Genomic DNA, 20,230 nt, shown 5'->3' with positions numbered 1-20,230 from the left:
AAAAGCAGAAAATTGAAAATTATCTTTCAATAATTTATCCAGAAAACAAAGGTCTCTTGAAAAATCAATTTAGATTTTCAAGCGCTCTTCGATTTCATTATTTTTTTGCACTCAAAAGATATTGATCCGCCCCAAGTTCATAATTTCATTGAAGATAAGCGTGATGGTATCAAATGCATACACGATGTTTGACAGTTTTGAGCTTAAACTGGGCTCAAAAATAACAACAAACTACTATAACTCAATTCAAAATTTTAGTAGTACAAACTAAATCATAAGCAGCAAACCTCAAAAACTCAAGAAAACAAAACAAACAATCATCTGCGCCTCAAAAACGTGTTGAGACTAGCTTGCGAATCTGACTTCTCAATTGTAGTCCCTTTGTCATTCTTGTGTCGTTTTTTATTGGCTGAACTGTCATTGACATTTGACGTGGAAGATAAACCTTTCGAGCTGAAGTCGCCACGAGATCGTTTTTTCGTTGTTTTGTGTTTTTCATCTTTTGGACTACGCTGTTCGTTCTTAGTTGCATTAGTGGCTTTGCCAACAATTGTTTTTGTTCTCGCGTTCGAGTGACCAGCTTGTTCCTTCAATACGTTTCTCACCTCAATCACAGCCAAACAGTTGTCTACGTGAGCATTTATTTCAACATCAGCAGGTACCAACTGACCACAAATTGGGCAGTAGATTCCATCTTCATCATTAGTTTCAATATCTTGTTCCATATCGAACTCTCGCGAAGTTCCGGGCTGTTGATCAACAACATTTCTTTCAAAAATTGTTGAATTTAGAGGAACTGGATTTGAATTTGATTGTTCTGCCTCTTTAGGAATTAAGTTAGCATTGTTTGTTTCATTCGCTTCGACATTTTTGATCGAAACTCTACTGCTAGTTATCAGGGTGTTTTTGTAATCTGGTTTGGTATTTTGTTTAATTATTGCAATTGTGTCTTGACTATTGATTTCTTGAACTATTTGGTTATGATCGGCACCATTTTTCTCACCAAACTGTTCATCGCGCATGGCGCCGCTGTCAAGCTCTACAGATTCCACAAGAGTATCGAGCTCTGGCATCTTATTTTCTACATTCTCTTCATCAAATAAACAACCCGACTGTTCCATTAAACATCTAGCATCTTCCTTGTCATCCACATCCTTCTGTGTTGTCGTCTCGTGAAGTCCATTGAATTTGTCCTCTGAAACTCCTCCATTTAATGGATCTAAATTGATGTTAGTTTGAGACTCGAGATCCGGTTCCGCTTGACGTTTTACAGTAATACTGTCACGATTACATCTCCCAATGAGTTTGTCAATAGATGTATTGTTTGAAACTGATTTCTTCGAGCTACTAACTGTTCCCTTCTTTGCAAACTTCGCCATTCTTAATCCCATAAGACGAACTGAAAACTGCTTATTTTTCAGTTCGGTCAAAAATCTGTCCAGAATTTTGCGCCCGAAATTGAACATGCTTTCTGCATCATGAAGGGCATATGGCAATATAACAGCTCTGGTTTTGATTACAAATGAGCTCAACTTGATCTTCAGGGTTAAACTTTGTCCGTACAGGTTGGCTTTGGAAAGATCGTGACTGAGTTCATCGCTTAGTGATTTAATAACGGCTATCAGTTCCTCTTTCTCTGACAAGGGCTGAAACATATCAGCTGACGTTTGTCCATCAAAAAATTGCTTTGCAAAATAAATATTAGTTATATTGGTACAAAAAAGACAATTTGATACTGTCCTAATATAATCACACATCATCAGAACACACAGAAGGAAGACTTCGGAATTGCCTCAATTTAAACATTCATCAAGACCATCTAAGTCCAACTGCTGACTTAGCGAAAAATACTAGTAATATAATAATACTAATCATTTCAAAAGAAAACATAACCGACTAACGTCGAGCGAATTGCTCTCAAACGACCGGTTGGCTTCGTCAGTAGCTAGTCACAGCTGTGAGGCTAGCTTTAGATTAAATGAAGGCGCGTGCAGCAGGGGCGAAAAAGTGGATTGAGGGACTGATGTTGGGGCGGTAGGTAGGTGGGGGTGTGGAATCAGTTTCTAAGAACCGCTCTTCACACCATAAGTGTAAATCTCCAAAACAGTTTCTGTTAATCGCATACTTGAAAATCAGTGGGCTGAACGGCTCTAAGAAAACTTCATGCAAGCCGGGCGCTACCTCTTATCCCGTTTCTGACGACGAAAGTCAAATGGGTCAGACAAACAATCGGCCAAGCAAAAAATTGAGACAAACAACATTACTACATTCGCTAAAAATTGCTTTTGAGAGCAATTAAAAATTATTTCTTAAAAAGTTTCTGTTAAGTCATTTATGATTAAAAAAACATTTCTACTATAACTCATTGTTAACGAGGATCAGATGTGATGACATTACGCCTCATAAAAGCAGCTGAAGTGCGGCATCAACAAAGAGAGAGAGAGAGAGAGAGAGAGAGATAGAGAGAGAGAGACAGAGACAGATAGAATGAGAGAGAGAGAGAGAGCTAGATAATGCGTGAACGAGAAAGAAAAGGGAAAAACCCTAACCGAGAGAGAGAGAGAGAGAAAGGAATAACTTCCATGATGGGATTCGACCCTGCAACTTCTAGTTTTCTAGCCTTGTTAGTAAATAAATTTAGAAAAAAATCGATAATTGCAAAATTAAAAAGATTTTTAAAAGTTTTCAATTTCGCAGTAAAAAAGTTCAGAACCATCTTTCTTTTCTCGAAAGTTTCGTCAATTAACCCATCTCTACGACTTTTAAAAAGTATCGTTGGCCAGTAATGGTCGTTTAACTTTAAGGAAAAGGACAAAAAATATTGAAAAATATTCGAAACAACTGCAAATTTTAACACAATCTTGCTAAAATTCAAGATATGAATATCTTAAAAACCATTTCATTGCTTCAATAGACTATCCAGTATCCCTGTTTCAAGCCTGAAATAGTTTCACTGGCTCAGAAAGATCCATACTCTTGGAACAAGATAAAAACTTTCCGAAATTTGAAAAAAATTTTATCCCATAGTTACCACCAAAACTGGAGACATTAAAAATTAACCACCATTCCATTAACTCTCGAAACTATGCAGCAGCTTATTATCAATACTTTGAGGAGGTCCCAGGGCCTCTGGTGCCGGAAAAGATTTAAAAACATGAAAAAATTGCAAATAAATTAAAAAATTGCTTAAACTCGTGATATTAAAATCTTGAAGAACATTCCATTAAATCTATAAACTATGCAGTAACATATTATCAATTTCCAGAGGAAGTTCCGCGGCTCTTGAAGCTAGAAAGACCTAAAAAAATTTAAAAAAATCAAAATACTTAAAACTGCAAGTTTTATAAAAGAAATTGCTTGTGATATTAAAAAGTTGTGATATTAAAAAGTTGAAAATGAACCCATGACCACGAAAATCTTTCAAGTAATTTATTATGAAACCAAAATGGAGGTTTTCTGGCCGTTGAGGTGCGAAAAACCTGAATAAAAACTTAAATGTCAAAAAATTGAAAAAAAAATGGCAAAAACGTCAAAAAAATGCTAAAATTCGTTCTGTTAAAATCTTGCAAGCCGTTCCATTACATCTGGAAAAAATACAGTAGCCCACATTGAAACCCAGGGGAAATTTCCTTGGCTCTTGAGGTTGAAAACACACAAAAAAACGACAAAAAGTTTCAAAAAACTTGAAAAAAGCAAGTTTTATCAAAAAATTGTTTAAATTTGTGACAATAAAAAGCTGAAAAACTATTCCATGCCCCATGCAAATTTGTCAATACCTTATTTTCAAACCCCTTAGGAAGTTTTCTGGTCCCTGGGTCTGAAAAGACCTGAATAAAAAAAACAAATGTCGAAAAACTTGAAAAATTGCACGTTTTGTTGAAAAAATGCTTAAATTTGTGATGTTAAAAGGTTGAAATGATTCCATTACCAATAGAAATTATGCAGCAACCTATTGTTAAAACCCAGAAGAGGTTCCGTGACACCTAGGGCTAATAAAAATCAAAATTTCAAAAATTTTCAAAAAGCTTGAAAAAAAATTGCAAAATATTATATATTTGCTAGTTTTTAGCGAGCGGTTGTTCGTCAGTAGCTAGAAACGGGCGGGGGATGCACGAAGGTCTGATGGGGGAGGGGTGAGGGACAGTGAGGTGGATGGGGAACAGCGCGGGGGGTTGGGGGCAATAGTGGAGGGGGGTCAACAGTGGAGGGGTCTTCAACCTCTCCAAGAACCGCCCTTCACACCATAAGTATAAGTCTCCAAAACAGTTTGAGCTGAAACAGAGCTGAAGGGCTCCAAGAGCACTTAATGCCCGCTGGGCGCTACCTGTTTATCCCGTTTTAAAGTACGAAAAGTCAAAAGCGTCAGACGAAAAATCGGTGAAGCGAAAAATCGCATTAAAAAAGACCGACAGGACTAATATAATTGCCACAAACTTCGTTTGAGAGCAATTAAAAATAAAGTGAAAAATTGCGCCAATTTTGTCTGGAAAATTAAAAATGACCGTTTAACCCTGAATTAAGGCATTCCCAGCAGCTGCACCACTGTAACCACTTAGAGGGCCACTAAGGCCGCCTTTGGGCCTGCAATAAAACTTAATGCCCACTGGGCCTTACCTGTTCATCCCGCTAAAACTAAAACAGGGCAAAAACAAATAAATGAGAAAACCTAATAGCTCACAAACAATAACAGGCAGCAAACAATGGACAAATGGATATTCCAAAATTTAATCCAAATAAATAAAACCTCCTTCACAAAAACAAGTCAAAACACAGCCGGCAAATTGTCGGAAAACAGCCACCGTTAACTCGCTTGACGCACATTGGGATAGAAACAGAAAAAAAAACTATAAGAGATAGAAATTGACAGAATTTTTCTAAGTGTCAAAAAGATCTTATTTGGTGAGTAAAATCTGCATATTCGGTTAATTTCTAAAACCAAACATAAGTCAGCTTCTAAATTGAACTTATCAAGCAGAGTACTAAGGCCAGCTAGAAATCGCTTTAATTAACTTTGATAACCTAATGTATTATGACTCATATTTTCTTTTGATTTTGCTCTTTTGACTTTGACCTTATTCACTACATTATGTAATTCAATACCTTTCAAACCTGAAAGAATTTAAAATCCCTTCAGTTGAAATAGTGAGTGAAGTAAGTCAGAAGTCAAGCCTGAAAATCGTGACTTACTTAGAACAAAAAACGAAATCAAAAGATAACGCAAATTTTAAAAAAAGGAGAGCGCCTAAATAATAGCCGTTGAAGCTGACGGCGGTTAATAATTTAGAGAAACCAATTCAATAAAAAATTAGAGTCCAAATTAAAAACGGCCTTGAGTCCGTACATGTTCGAACAAATTTGCTCGCTTAGCGTAACATTTTCGTACCTACGTTTTCTAATCTCATCTTTCGAAACACAAACACAACCCTGTATTCCCTCCGCTCTACAGTTTTGTTCAACAAAAAAAAACAGTTTTGTCACGTTGGGCATTCACATGTTGTTTTAAAAACACCTTCGATTAAACAAAAAAATGAGATCAAGATAACTCATCTCCGAGTCGCCTAAACTCATCTCCTTAAAAAAAACTTTCCTTGATGCCTCCGCACGTAACTTTCGCTCTCCTTGTACCTAGGCTCTCAAATGACTGGTTGGGGTTGGCTTTCCGAGAAAATAACTCAAAGTTAGGAGGCCTATCTTCACTGGGTGAGTCACAGGAAAGGCAATGTCCTCCGGCTTTACAAGTTTATCCCATTACTCAAGACGGAAAGTCACAAAATTTGTCGGCCAGTCGAAAAAAACAGAAGAAAAATTGGTACTGCAACAAATCGGATAAAACAGACCAGCAGGACTGAAATATTTGCTGCGAACATCTCTTGAGAGCAAACGACTGGCGAGCGGTTGGCTGCATTAGTCGCTAGCTGCTGATAAGGGAGACTAGCTTAAGCTTTATTGCGGTGGGAAGGGGTGGAGAGTGAGGGGAGCGGGGTCGATGGTGCGGGGCTATGGGTGGAATGAGTAGGATGAGTGCGGAAGGAAAGTGGAGTGGGGTGAGGTGATTGGGGCGCATTGGGGTGTGTGCATGTGTGGCGGGGGGGGGGGGGAGAGATCAACTCCCCGGAAACGCCCTCATACCATGAATTTATGTCTCTTTGTTATTGAATAAGGGAAGGATGGGGTTAATTAGATCTTATGATTTCGGAACGGTTTTGATTAATAATTAATAATGTAATTCAGTTATGTTTTGTTTCGCTTGATTTTGTTGTTACAGTTTTTGGAAGTCAGCTACTTCCGTCCAGTTTGATGATTATGATTGCTGTCATATGCCGGGCTTTTGCTAACGAGAAGTCACAGTGTCCTTGACACTCTTCAACAATTTCTGTGAATCGCATGCTTAGAAACTAGTAAGCCGAAGGCTCTGGGAGAGCCTAATGTTCTCAGGGATTTACATGTTTATCCCCTTTGAGGACAAAAAGTCAAATGGTCAGGCAAGAAAAAACGATTAGATAAAGTTGGCAGTACGAACTTACAAAACAGACCAGCAGGACTAATATAATTGCTACAAATTTCAGTTGAGAACAATTAATAATTTGGGTCCTAAATTCATCATGCTCCTAAATCCGTCAATGTGAATCATTCATTTTAAGGCATCATAGAATTAAATCACACGCACCTTAAACGTCCTTTCACAGCTCATACTTTTCCTCTCCTCTTTGCCATCATCAGGATCCGGCACGGCCCCCACTCCCAACGACACCCTCAAGAAATACTGGAAAGACGTCTTCGAGAAAAGGAGAAACAACTCATTTCTCTTATCGAACAAATCACCACATGTCTTCACACCCAGACCATTCAACAAACTTTCAGTCACTTTACCAATTCCGTTCACACTTCGAATCGATAAATCCTTCATAAAATTCACGATGTCTTCACGGTTGCTTTCGAGGCAAAATTGTCCATTTGGTTTATTTTTGTCACTGCATATCTTAGCCAATAGACAATTGGATGCAATGCCTGCACTGCATGTTAACTTTGTGGCTACGAACACTCGGAATCGCATTTCTTCTACTGCTGATTGAATGTCTTTGTCAAATACTTTTGCCGTTTTCAACCCATTGTCCTGAAAACACCATCATATACCTTGGTCTATCACCACTACGATAGCTACTAATACACTCCGTATGGCTGACGTCCAATTGTTTAAAATTACTCAGTTACGAGAATTCAAATATTTTTCATGATCGAGAGTTATTGTTTTGCTTATAACTGCAACGTCAAACTAAATATGCTTATTAAAAAACTTTTGATCTTCAAACCTAACTGACTATATTTTCAGTTTTCTGGTTCTCCCCGAATATTAAATACTGCAGTCATTGTGAAACTGAGGTTTAAAAAAGTTAAATCGTACATCCTTAAAATGGACAGTCCTCCACTCAGCTGAAGAAGATTGCCTCTCCGACATGTGGACACTCAAGTCCAAGTACGCCTCATCCAAACTCATCATTCTGAAGTTGGGGTCAAAGCTGAAGCAACAACACAAAACGTGAACTAACGTCATGATTAACTTATTAACCTTGTGAATATTAATAAATTCGTATTAATAACACAGAATTCTTTCCGACAAATTCTTTGCCATTATCAAATATGTGTAAACTATTGAAAACCACCCACTATATCACTATAATGGCTTATAGTATGTGAAAAAGGAATAGGATACTTAAAGCAAAAAAAAAATCTTACTCAAAAAAACATTTAACCTTGACAAATTAGCAAAGCTAACAGACCATTAACAAATAACAATCGGATCGCTTTTATTCTAACGCTATTTGTTCCGACCCTCTTGAGGGGGGAGGAACTATATACTCAAATGGGTTTTTTTTTGTTCCGTGAATTTTCGCCGATCGATATATTCATCGTAGAGAGTTGAGACTGGTATCATCAGAAAGCTCGTCCAGCGTAGAATATGGAATTAAAAAGATTTTTCTAATTTTCGTTTTCTACAGGGAGTTATAGAGGTTTAAACTTCTGAGAAAATTAGTGAATTCACATTGTTTTTATTCACATTTTCCGGAAATTTTGCCTAAATTTTCGCCAATTTTGCTAAAATTTGTTAAAATTTTTAAAAATAGTGTCGTTGATTTTATTTTTAAAGACAAACAAGCATTGTTGATTGTTTTGATTAAATTTTTGTGGTCAAAAATTCTGAATAAATATTTCAAAATTCAGCCTTTTTCATCAAAAACAGCGCGAAATAAGCTACTTTAGTCCACTTTGATTAGAAAAGCCGGCAGTATACTCCCAAACAACAATCGCACAACCTTCGTAGACTCAAAAGAGGGCTATTCCTGCTTCAGCGTCCGCTGCGAGTGCTCTGTAATTAAAACTTCGCCGTTTTTTGCTAACTTTACTCGTTGATTATCAAAAATGCTGATTTTATTTTTGAGTTTTCAACTAACAAATTATCTATATCTACAACACTCGAAATATCAATTATCCTAGCGGACAAAAGACATTAGCAGGGCTAGTTTTGGGCCAATCTTGGACTGTTACAATCCAAAAAGAAATCGGATTGTAATCAGTCGGTCTTTTTTGAAAAAAAAAAGACCTCTTTTAAATAATAAAGAACAGAACACATCAAATCAAAGCTCAGGAGTGATAGGTCCAATTGGCTTCCTAAGCAGCTCCAAGCTTATTTTTTTTACTTGAATGGTCCTTTTTGGACTTTTAGAAAAAATTGATTTTTCAAATGGCTTAATTAACTTTTCTTTTTTTTGGCTTAATTAACTTTTCTTAACTTTTTTTTCTTAATTTGTTCAAGTTCTAGCTTAGTGTCAGCAAAGAAAGAAAGCTTCTTCATTCTACTGATTTAAAGTTCAGTCTCGGTTGCTGTTTTAAGCCTGAAGGTATTGTTTTCTGGCTTTGATACTACTAGATTTCAGATTTTTTTTTTGTTTTTAGATATTTGCCAGTTTTTCACGTTTTCTAGTTTTGTCACATTATTACATTATTGACAGATCTCATATCACATTATTAGCGTTCCAAATAAGGCACAATTGAACATAATAAAATCTTGAATGATATAGATTATCGTTTTAACGGCCTCGACACCTCTTTCTTGAAGAAATTAAATGAATTTTTTAATTTTGTCTTTAACTGTCATTTTCACTTGGTCGTTTCGGTCCTATGAAATTTCGTGTATAGTGATAGGTTTCATTGCTTTTTCATGGACTAATAGATGAGCCGATATTCTGATATTAGTAGATAGCTGATGGCTTTCATGATTTTGAAAAAAATCGTTTTCCAAAACTAAAAAAAATTTTTAACTTCGCAATTTTGTTCTTTTTATTTATCTTTTTGCTACCTAATCTCATAGTTAATAACAGGTCTAATATGACATTATGGGTGTCAAGGGAAGGTGTCAAAAGGGATTGCTGTCCTAAAATCTATTTTTAAAGAATTCGTTATGACCTTACTGGCTTCGACACAGGTTTTTCATAAAAAAAGTAAATTAATTTGATTTTTTTTCATATTTGACGTTCTTGTTGAAGACGCAAGAAATATTCTGGATAACATCAGATCTCGAGGGCTTCTTTTGGATGAATAAATGACCCTACTTAAATAGTTCTTTTGTTATTAATGTCTTTCATGACCTTGGATGCAATTTTATTTCGAAAAAAAATCAAAAGTATTACATACTTTTGCCCTTCGCTTTTTTGTCTACTTGTTACCTAGTCTCACTAATGAATTGCCACATACTACATTGTCTCTTTTTGAAAAAGGCGCAATTTAATATATTTTGAGGGCCAAAATATGGCTTGACGGTTTTGACAGCGTTTTCCGGCAAGTTTCAATTGAATTATTTCTGTTTGTTGTTTTTTTGTTATTCTTTTAGCCGCTTAAAAAAATAAATAAGGAATGGTCCTAATGCTCTTCTATAGAAGCATTGGTAATCGTATACCTTAGGGATATTTTACTTGATTTCTAATAGTTTTCATTACTTTGAAGTTAATTGTTTCAAAAAAATAAGCGAATTTTTTAACTTTACTGTTTTTGTTCTTTTTTGTCTATTTGTTACCAAACCCTTTTATGGACTGGTCCCATATATTTTCTGGTAATTTATAAGTTATTTTGTTTAGTTTTTGCTTGATTTGACGCTACTTTGACTGTGTTATTAAATTTCGTTTTTTAAAACGGACATAAATTTTTTTGATGTAATTAATGTTTGTTGTTGTTGTTGTTGATTTCGCTCTTCGTCTTGACTCGCTTTTTTAATATTGGCATATCTCGGCAATCTAAAGCATCAATTTGTACTCCCCTGATTTGTTTGCTTTGGAGGCTATCGTATCGTTCATACACAACTTTGTTGAAATTACTTGTGCATTTTTTGGGTTTTTTTGGGATTCCCAAAAAATAATTTTTGGGTTTTTCTATCTGTTCCTCATTTGGTAGACAATTATGCCAAAATTGTGGATGGGCGGGGTCGGAACCTTATGTGCCATCGCACATTACCGAGCCGCCTTGTTAAGTATATAAAATTGGTTTGCAGTCAATTTCACATAAACTCAGACCTTCGAAAGACATCTTGGGCCAAACTGCTGGCGGTTCTATACTTTTCGAAGTCGGGAGGAACAATTTTAAGATTAGGGCACAACTTTCTGGCAATAAACCCTGGCATAGCTGCTCTCACACCAAACTGCCTTGCTATGTAGTTGGAAGTTGACAGCATCGATTCACTTCCCACGCCCAAAGGAATAGTCTAAACACATCACTTCTTAGCATTCAGAACAAATGACCTGCTCAGTCAAAATTAAACAACTGAATTATATCACTACGATCACAATCTTTCATGCAAATTTTTACTGGTGACACTATGATGACCCAACGCATGTTCACAAAAACACTGCTTCTGAAAATTTGCTGCGCTGAGAAAGGATTAGTTTCTCAACAAAGTACGCCGAAATGTCTTTCCATCGACAAAACTTGTTTGGCATTCAACCCATCAATTTGAGACAACTTGACAAAAAATCTAAGCAATTTTGCAACGACCATTTTTTAGAAAAATTGTTTGAGATCAATTACAAATGTTACAAACACCAACCAACCCACACTTTGTATCGAGCCAGAAATCCTCGCTGGGATTGCAAATATTTCAAATCATATTTATGTTCAGTCAAAAATCACTATAGCATTCATATCTAAAATTATTTAACACACAAAAACATTATTTCGAGCATCAGCTTGCAAAAAAAACTGTGATTGAGTAATTTCAAAACTTCTGAGTATGGGGACCTTTGAAACAGTATTAGAAAATAATTTTATCAGAGAGGTAAACATTATTTGACAGAAAACTTAAGTTTCATAAATTTAAACACTACTCTTCATTGGCGCAATCGACAAAAAAATGCCATGCACATGTGAAAATGAAAAAACTTTTGAGAGTTTTCTGAAATTTAATTCAATCCTTTAGATATAACTGTATAATAACTTTGAGAAACCTTTCTCGCAAAAATGATTTCTATCCAAAAACTGCCGGACCATTTATCGCCTTTTAGATGAATTTCAGTAAATACTTGGAGCATTAAAACAAGAATTATATCTTTATCTACTCGTACCCAGAATTCATATGGAAAAGAAAGTTCAATTAATTCTTTAATTTCAACAAACAGAGACCTAAAATATTTGGCACCAGAAACAAGTTCTGCCATTGTCGTTGTCTCGTGTCGGTTTTCTAATCCAATTGAGTGCTCAGGGCGCGGCACCATTAAATATTTTTCCGTCTAAATGTCAAATAAAGAAGTAAAAGTTGACACTTGTAATATTCATAACGTTTGAGACCATAAATACTAGCTCAATTTTTGATATTCTCGCGCCCCTTTAATGTAAACGATCATTTTTGGGTGAGTTTAACTTCTGCTCGACAATTAATCGAATGACGCTAAGTTCAATACAAAATCTTCCTGGTATTGCTTTTAAGAATTCACGAAAAGAATAAAAAAAGCCAGCAGATTGACATATAATAGCTGCGAAAGACTGATCAGATGCCTAATTGAAAAAAAGCAGCCGGGGCTAAATACAAAAGATGGTACTAACAAGATTCTGACTTCAATTTCTTTGTTATATTCAGATCAAAATTCAAACATCAAATTCAATCAAGTTATAAAACTTTCGAATTATCTAGTTCTATTCAACTCCAATTAATTTAAATTGAGAGCTGAAATTCTCAAATTAGATTCAATAAATGGGCAATTTCTTGAGTGAGGTAAGTCACGTATTATTTAACAATTTACCATTCAATTTACCTTAAAACAAATACCAATACCATATACAAATGACGTCACGCACACGATTTTAGCAGCGTAGTGGAGCATCTCAGTACAAAACTCACTCTTGACCTCGTGGAGCGTTCAAATGGTCGCAATAAAAAAGACCGACGAATTAAAAAAAAAGTGACACAAAAATTAGCTCGTTATCGATTACCAGCAATAAGAGCTGGGTTCTTAATTTCAAATTCAAACAACCTTAACTTTCTTTCAGCGAAATAGTTTCATTCAGCCACTTTCTGAGAACTTCTAACGAAATTTGCAAACAGTTTCGCAACAGAATTAATTTCATTCACTTCGAAAAGAAAACCACTGAAAATTCAGATTGATTGTTTGCTATTGTTTTCAAACATGCAGGTCCAAAATAGGTCGATCACAGGTTGCGTTGTCTTAAGACATCAACTTCAACATTATGCCATTATGCTAGAAACACACGTTTTGTACCAAGCACTGTTATTCTTGCGGATTTTAAACTCCTTTTTTTGGTACACATCGGGTTAGAAACGCTCTGTGCCATGGACGAACAAGGAGCCTATGAGCGGCCCCGGAAAGCAAAATCAGTTGACAAATTGGTGAGGTCAATCCAACGCACCCCTCCTTTTTGTGATATACGGGAGAGGGTCGAAATATTGGAAGGCTCCTATAACAAAATTGAGCTCTCTGTTCAAAACAGTCGTTGAGGTCAAGCAAATAAGTTTTTCAAATCAATTCAATTGAAAACTAAAAAAAAATGAAATAAAACTTGCGGAAACGGGTGAAGCAATGATTAATTATTTGAAAGTTTTACAAGATTACTTTTGACTAAAAGCTTTACAAGATTAAAATACTTTAATTAACAAAACAATGGCAACACAGAAAAACGGTACAATGGTTATTGGGGGACAAAGCATGATAGCTGGACAAGTAGTACCTCAATTGGGGCGTACTGTTGCTTTACTAAGCAACATCGCAAGACGCAACAGATTTCATGACCTTTATCCAAACATATTGCTTACTTGTTACCCCCATTCTGCTGACAGGAACCTGATTGAATAGTAACTAGATAAGCTGAACATATCTGAGAAGCAATTTAGCGAGTTAGCGAACCTAACGAGAAGCAAGCAAATTACGGGACCCTTCTTAAAACTTATATGCGCTTCACCCATTCCTCAAATACGTTTCTCTCCGATAAAATTTCACACTAAAAGATTACATCAGCCCGCTGACGCTCTGCAAGGATGCGTGGATCTTTCAAGAGATGAATAACTGGAAAAAGTTAAAGTGTCCAAATGTGTTCTGAGGTCTCGAAAAGCAAGCAGCAACAAGAACAATAACAGCTGAGTAGAAATGATTGATGGAACAACAGTGAATTTGGTGGTCTGAGGTAATAGGCTGCTTCAATTAAACAAGCTAAACGCAGAACCGATCTTATGAGAACATTGACTCTCTAGCAGGCAGAGTTAAAAACCTTAATTTGCAGAGGACCAATTGGTTGAGCGGTCTTCGTGCGTAGCTACAGTTAAAAGACTACATAGGAAGCGTTGGAAATCTAAGCTAAGACGAATTGTCAACAGCAGCGATGCCCGAATTGTCCATCTTGTCAATTCAGTGAGCAGAACCCTTTGATACGTTAAAGGCGTTCTACAAACATAGAATTTCCGGTCAAAGTAGGATTCGCATTGAGCATTTGATCAACGCGGTTCAATTTGGAGCGCAGTATCAATCAGAAAAAATGCTCCGAATTCAAATCAAATTCGTTAAAACGTGCGGCGGCAGTTTTCCATTTATGACAGGAATAGCGGTGTTTTGTTTTTGTTACTCAAGAAACAGCCATTTATTTTTGGAGATGAAATTATTACTAGCCTTACCGGAGTGCAGCAGTAAGACCCATTAGAATAAAGTGCAGCCAGGAGTACCACCTTTATTTGCGTTTACTCTTGTGCCAATCATTGACTCAATAACAACACCGTGCTAGAACTCGTGCCAGATAAATGGTGTCTCGATGATGCCGTCGTAGCTGGTACAGAAAACTCTCCAACAGTGCAAATCCTATGTAGGGAGAGCGAAAGAAGTTTAACCGTACGAACGGGCAGTTGTGAGGTTTGATCAACCTCCGATCTGAAGTAGATAAATCAATCCACCAAAACAAATCCCATGATTTCAAGTAATTGGTCCTGAGGTCAATAAATTAGCAGCACAGTTGGAAGGCCTCAATAATCCCCATTCTGCTGAAAGATTCTGCGTCATTGTCTTGGTTCTGTAAAAATGGTTTAATTCGTAAGGTGGAGTATTCCTTCCAAAAAAGTTTTCGAAGTCTTAAGATACTTTGATAACTTGAAAAGGAACACTTTGGAGAACAGTATTGGTACTTAGTTGTCAGAAGAGGCATGGCTTATCGCAAGCTTCCCAAGAAATCTATGTGGATAAAATAGAAAGCATATATTGGCTGTATGACAACAATTTCCCTTTTCTTTCTCAAATAACAGATGTCCAATGACTAGATGAACAAGTTCAGCTTGATATAAATTTAAACATTTCGCATCTGAGCATTACAAATTAAAGGCAAAACAAAACTCAAGAAGCACACGATGCAAAATCATGAATTATTTGACAGTCAGGCAAACACGCTAAAACAGGAAAAACCTAACTTTTGCCATTGTCACTTCCAGAAGCAGGAGCATGGCTTGCAGCACCATCTATTTCAGCACTAGGCCTTTATTTGCAACCAAATGAACTTCAAATAAGTTTAAAATACCGTCCAGTTTATGATGGTGAACGAATATTCCTATATTGGATAACGGGAACTATAGATCTACGGCGAGCATGTGGTAACTTGCAACGCTCGAGGCGACCGAATCGCAAAACATGATCTGATAAGAGATAGTCTTGTTGCAGCTCGCGCTCTCGCTTGCTCTCTATCTTTTTTTAATGAGAAAGAAGGCAGGGGAGTCAATTTTTAATGAGAAAGAGAAGGCAGGGAGGCGCTCCAAATAGCTGAAGAGCGAAAGTATATGGCAAGTATCACTACGTGCGACGAACAAGGCAATTCTTGTGCCGCTCGCTGCAGAAAACTTTGGTCGTCTGTTTTCAAGAGCTATCTCTCAAGACAGTGTTATCCGAGAATCGGAATTATTTTTAGTAAGCTACTATAAGTTATCACAATCTTTGTCGACAGTAATAATTAAGGGGTCTGCATCATTGATTTTGGATTGCGTAATTTGACCAGCTTTGATTACGAGTTCATTAGAGGAGCACCAATTGGTTCTTATTTGATGAACCATTGACATGTGTGGAGCCAACGGGAGCATTTATAATAAGCTCGCTATTCAGTAACCTTGATTTTTATATCCCAATGAATGAGAAGGGAACTGGAAAACTGCTGCTGAGTTATAGAGCAAAGTTCAACTATCCCCGGGACAATATTAAAATTTTTGATTTGACAAAAGTTTTTATCTGAAAAGCTGCAACCAAAACTGAAGACCGATTTTTCATAAACACGTACATCTCATTCTCGAATTGAATTGTTAGCACTAAGGTAATCCCTAATGTGGCTTTCTATATGTTTCTATGCTTTATGTTAGCTTCGTAACTTTCTTCAAAATAGTAGTCAAGTCGGATCGATCATTGTCGACCTGCAACCGCTAAAGATAATTAACACATTTAAGCTTTCTGTCCCATTTTTGTACAAGTGCTCAGTTTTCTTGGTAACCAAAAACCATAGGTTTTCTAAGAAACTATCAATTTGATAGTTATGATGCCAAAACTGTTTCAAAAGTATTTCATGGTTTGACTACACATTGTTAAATCCATTAGCCAAATCATTATGTGCAAAGTATAGACTCTTGCGAGCTTCTTTCTTTTCCTCGAGCTATTTCAATTCAACGACCGAAAGGCTGATGAAAACAGACTTTTCGATAAATTCTTTAGAAAAGCTGAGCATTTTATAACAGTATAGCATCAATGACGTAGAATGAGAAGAGCTGGAAAAAAAGGAATACCTTCAGCTCAGGGTTGTCCCTCTCCTCTACAGCAGCATAAAAAGCATCCATGTCCACATGCACAACAAAGTGGCTCAAATCTCTCTGTGCTTCAATCAGAAGAATCTGCAGCTCAACTTCCTGTGCAGCAAACAGCAAATCTGATTGGTTGAGCGTGTTCCTCTTTTCCAATAATTGAGCCACTTGCTTAGCTATTTCAGCTGACTTGCGTTTCTCGTTCTCGTAGAATTTCGAGTTCTTAGATGCCTCTAAGATTATCTGAAAAACAGTACTCCTATGACATCGTACAAAATCACATTTTGTAGTACACAGTTATACTATAAACACTTGTAGCTCATCATTTTAATGTCATGAAGGTTTGTCTATCCTGAAAGACTCATTTGAAGTTCAGTTTGAACAAATTTTAATAAGTTTGCACACAAAAAATGACACATTTTGGACACATACAATTTGCACATATAATTTGCACACAATTCATATAATTTTCTGGCTTTGGCTACCAGCCAAACCTTGACCAGGGTTCTTTACTCAGGATCCAATAACCCAACTGACCTGATTGACTTTTTCCTTGTCTACTTTCTCCAATCCTGCCTTGTGGGTGTTGAGCTTCAGCCCAAATAATGACGCATCGTGCCCATCTGCGCCCACCGATATATCCATTTTTGCATTCACTCACAAAACAGTCCAAACAATATTTTTCATTATCATTTAAATTCTGAAGAAAGATTCATTCAAGCGTTAGTAGTAATAGGTAAGCAGATCAGGGGGGGGGGGGGGCGGGTAAAAGGAAGTACCTATGTATTAACATTAGGTATAGCCTCCTACCCTCCAATTTCCAAAGATGTAGCTCCTCACAGCATGATACTCAAGCTGTTCACACGAAGGGGATTAGCAGTGCCTTAACAACAAATTAATAATGTCATTTACCCTTTCCCATATTACACTTTACTAATGTAAATTTTCAAAAGTGTACCTCACAGCGTGACACCCAAGCTGTTCACACGAGGGGATTAGCAAGATAGTGCCGTAACAAATTAGGTCATTGACCCCCCACCATATTACACTTTACTAATGTCAAATTCCAAAGACGTACCTCACAGCATGATACCAAAGCTGTTCACACGAAGGGGATTAGCAAGATAATCCCTTAATAACAAAATGGGTCATTGACGCCCTTCCATATTACACTTTAATAATGTAAATTTCCAAAGACGTACCTCACAGAAAGACACCCAAGCTGTTCACACGAAGGATATTAGTAAGGCAATGTTTTATTATTAAATTAGACAGGATGACTCATTCACACTTACGTACGACTTTTCAAAAATGTACCTCACAGCATGATACCCAAGCTTTTTACACGAAGGGGATTAACATGACAGTGACTTAACATCGAATCAGTAAGGTCATTGACCCCCTACCATATTAAACTTTAATAATGTAAATTTTCAAAAGTGAACCTAACAGCATGATACCCAAGCTTTTCACACGAAGGGGATTAACATGACAGTGACTTAACATCGAATCAGTAAGGTCATTGACCCTTTCCCATATTACACTTTACTAATGTAAATTTTCAAAGACGTACCTCACAGCGTGACACCCAAGCTGTTCACACTAAAGGGATTAGCAAGATAGTGCCTTAACAACAAATTAGTAAGGTCATCGACCCCCTACCAAATTACATTTTAAGAATGTAAATTTCCAAAGATGTACCTCACAGCATGATACCCAAGCTGTTCACACAAAGGGGATTAGCAAGGTAACGTTTTAATTTTAAATTAGATAGGATGACTCATTTACAATTACGTACGGCTTAGGTGATTTTCAAAAATGTACCTCAGAGCATGACACCCAAGCTGTTCACATGAAAAGGAATAGCAAGATAGTGCCTTAACAACAAATCAGTAAGGTTATTGACCCCCAACCATATTACACTTTATTAATGTCAATTTCCAAAGACGTACCTCACAGCATGACACCCAAGCTGTTCACAGGGAAGGGATTAGCATAAATCATTTTCTACACAACTTTCATTGTCTTAAAAAAATGTTTTATAAGATCTCATTTGCTACGAAGTTTTTTGTTCCCTATTGTTCTTGTTTATACTTAGGTTTCATTGGCTCCACATTTCGAGTTTTTTTTAACATGTTTCAATCATTTGTTTCTTTCCCCTTATTTTATCCAGTTACCCTTATTCATCCAGAGTTTCTTATTTGTTGCTTCCAGATCCCATATTTTGCTCAATTCACCAAAAATGACTACCAAAATTAGTAATTCTATTTACATTAAATCTAATTCAAAATTCTAGACTGCTAACCATTTTTTAATAATCTAACCTAGAAAAAAGAATGTCTCTCGTTGTGTTTAATATTTAGTGCTTGGAGGGGCAAATTGTTAAGGAGTTGGGTGTATTCAAGGACGGAATTGTATTGGATACAGTTTCCTCCCACCCAAAGACTACAAACCTACTTTTCAAGCAAATTGGAACACTAAAAATTTACATGGGATTAATTGGAACAGTGGAAAACTGGAATATACTGAGTTGTCATCAATCATTCACCAACATTGTTCACCTACAACTGAATACTTTGCAAAGGGGTTGGAGAAGTGTAATCTCCTCTTAAAATACTTGTGTAAAGATGTGGAGAATCTAGATGATCTTGGTTGTCCAAAAGTTTCCAAACTTCTCAAAAACTTGGATACTGACTGGGATTGCAGCAACTATCCGTATCGACACCAAAAAACCTTTCACTGTGCAGAGAAAAAAACTTATGCATACGGAATTTGGACTCTTGCTTTTTTTATAATGTATTATATTTGTGATTTCTAATTGTATTTGTGATCGTTTTGTAATTAATTGTTTTTGTTTTACTATTTTTTAAATCAGAGAAAAGTCGCACTTGAAGATCATTTGCTGAGTACAGATTACATGATTAGATAAAAATGCCAGAAATGCACGTTTCAAAATAATAATAGATACCTCTTTTTAAATTGGGAAACAAAAAAAACTAAGTTTAAAATGACACTTTTTTCATTTGTCAGTTTTTTTTAATTTTTATAATGTAAAATTTTAATTATTGTTCATGTTTATACTTAAGTTTCAGTGGCTCCATATTTCGAGGCTTTTTACGATATGTCAATCATTTGTTTCTTTCCCCTTACTTTATTCAGCTCCCCTTCGATAATGTCAATTTGCAAAGACGTACCTCACAGCTTGATACCCACGCTGTTCACACGGAGTGGACCAGCAAGATAATCCCTCAATAACAAATTAGGTAGGTCATTGACCCCTTCCCACATTACACTTTACTAATGTCAATTTCTCAAGACGTACTTCACAGCATGATGCCTAAGCTGTTTACACGAAGGGGATTAGCAAGATAGAGACTTAACAGCAAATTAGTTAGGTCATTCACGTTTTCTCATATTACACTTTACAAATTTCAATTTACAAAGACGTACCTCACCGCATGATGTCCAAACTGTTCACACGAAATGGATTAGCAAGATAATCCCTCAATAACACATTCCATTTCTTAAGGGAAAAAAGACACACCCATCCTCAAAAATACACATTTATTGGCAACAAACACTCAATTCTTGGCACGAAACATTCAATTATTGCCAAAAATAGCAAAATGTTGAAAAAAATACCAAATTCGTACCAAAAGAACCAATTCTAGTCCGAAAATACCCGTTTCTAGTCCAGAAATACACCATTTTTAGCAAGAAATACACAATTCTTATGTTGACAAAAATTCGTATTTCCTGCCAAAATAAACCCAGGTCTAGCAAAAACTGCGCAGTAATTGCCGAACGAACACTCAAATCTTCCCGAAAAATACCGATTTTAAATATTTATCGATTTTGAATTTAAATATTTATCGAAAAAAGCTTGTTTTGTAATATCTGCTTTTTTTTCGAAAATGCGGGTTA

General features: G+C 36.3%; 1 protein-coding gene across 2 annotated transcripts; it reads right to left on the bottom strand.

Moving 5' to 3' along the window:
- LOC142336360 (uncharacterized) lies at nucleotides 1-17,002 on the bottom strand. Of its 2 annotated transcripts, XM_075385134.1 has the most exons (6): nucleotides 16,844-17,002; nucleotides 16,292-16,549; nucleotides 10,563-10,750; nucleotides 7,403-7,517; nucleotides 6,668-7,114; nucleotides 1-1,646 (listed from the first exon to the last, which is right to left on the bottom strand). In XM_075385134.1, the coding sequence occupies exons 1-6, from the start codon at nucleotides 16,949-16,951 to the stop codon at nucleotides 318-320; spliced, it is 2,445 nt and encodes an 814-aa protein (XP_075241249.1). In that variant the 5' UTR covers nucleotides 16,952-17,002; the 3' UTR covers nucleotides 1-317. The 2 variants fall into 2 exon arrangements, with proteins under 2 accessions (XP_075241249.1, XP_075241250.1); XM_075385135.1 differs by lacking the exons at nucleotides 16,292-16,549; nucleotides 16,844-17,002 and adding an exon at nucleotides 14,162-14,456.
- Nucleotides 17,003-20,230: the final 3,228 nt, after the last annotated feature.

This window comes from Convolutriloba macropyga, chromosome 3 (genome assembly GCF_964194025.1).
Source record: "Convolutriloba macropyga chromosome 3, txConMacr16.3, whole genome shotgun sequence".
NCBI lineage: Eukaryota > Metazoa > Xenacoelomorpha > Acoela > Convolutidae > Convolutriloba > Convolutriloba macropyga.
Note: the sequence above shows the minus strand (reverse complement) of the source record. Positions and strands in the feature narration are given on the sequence as shown.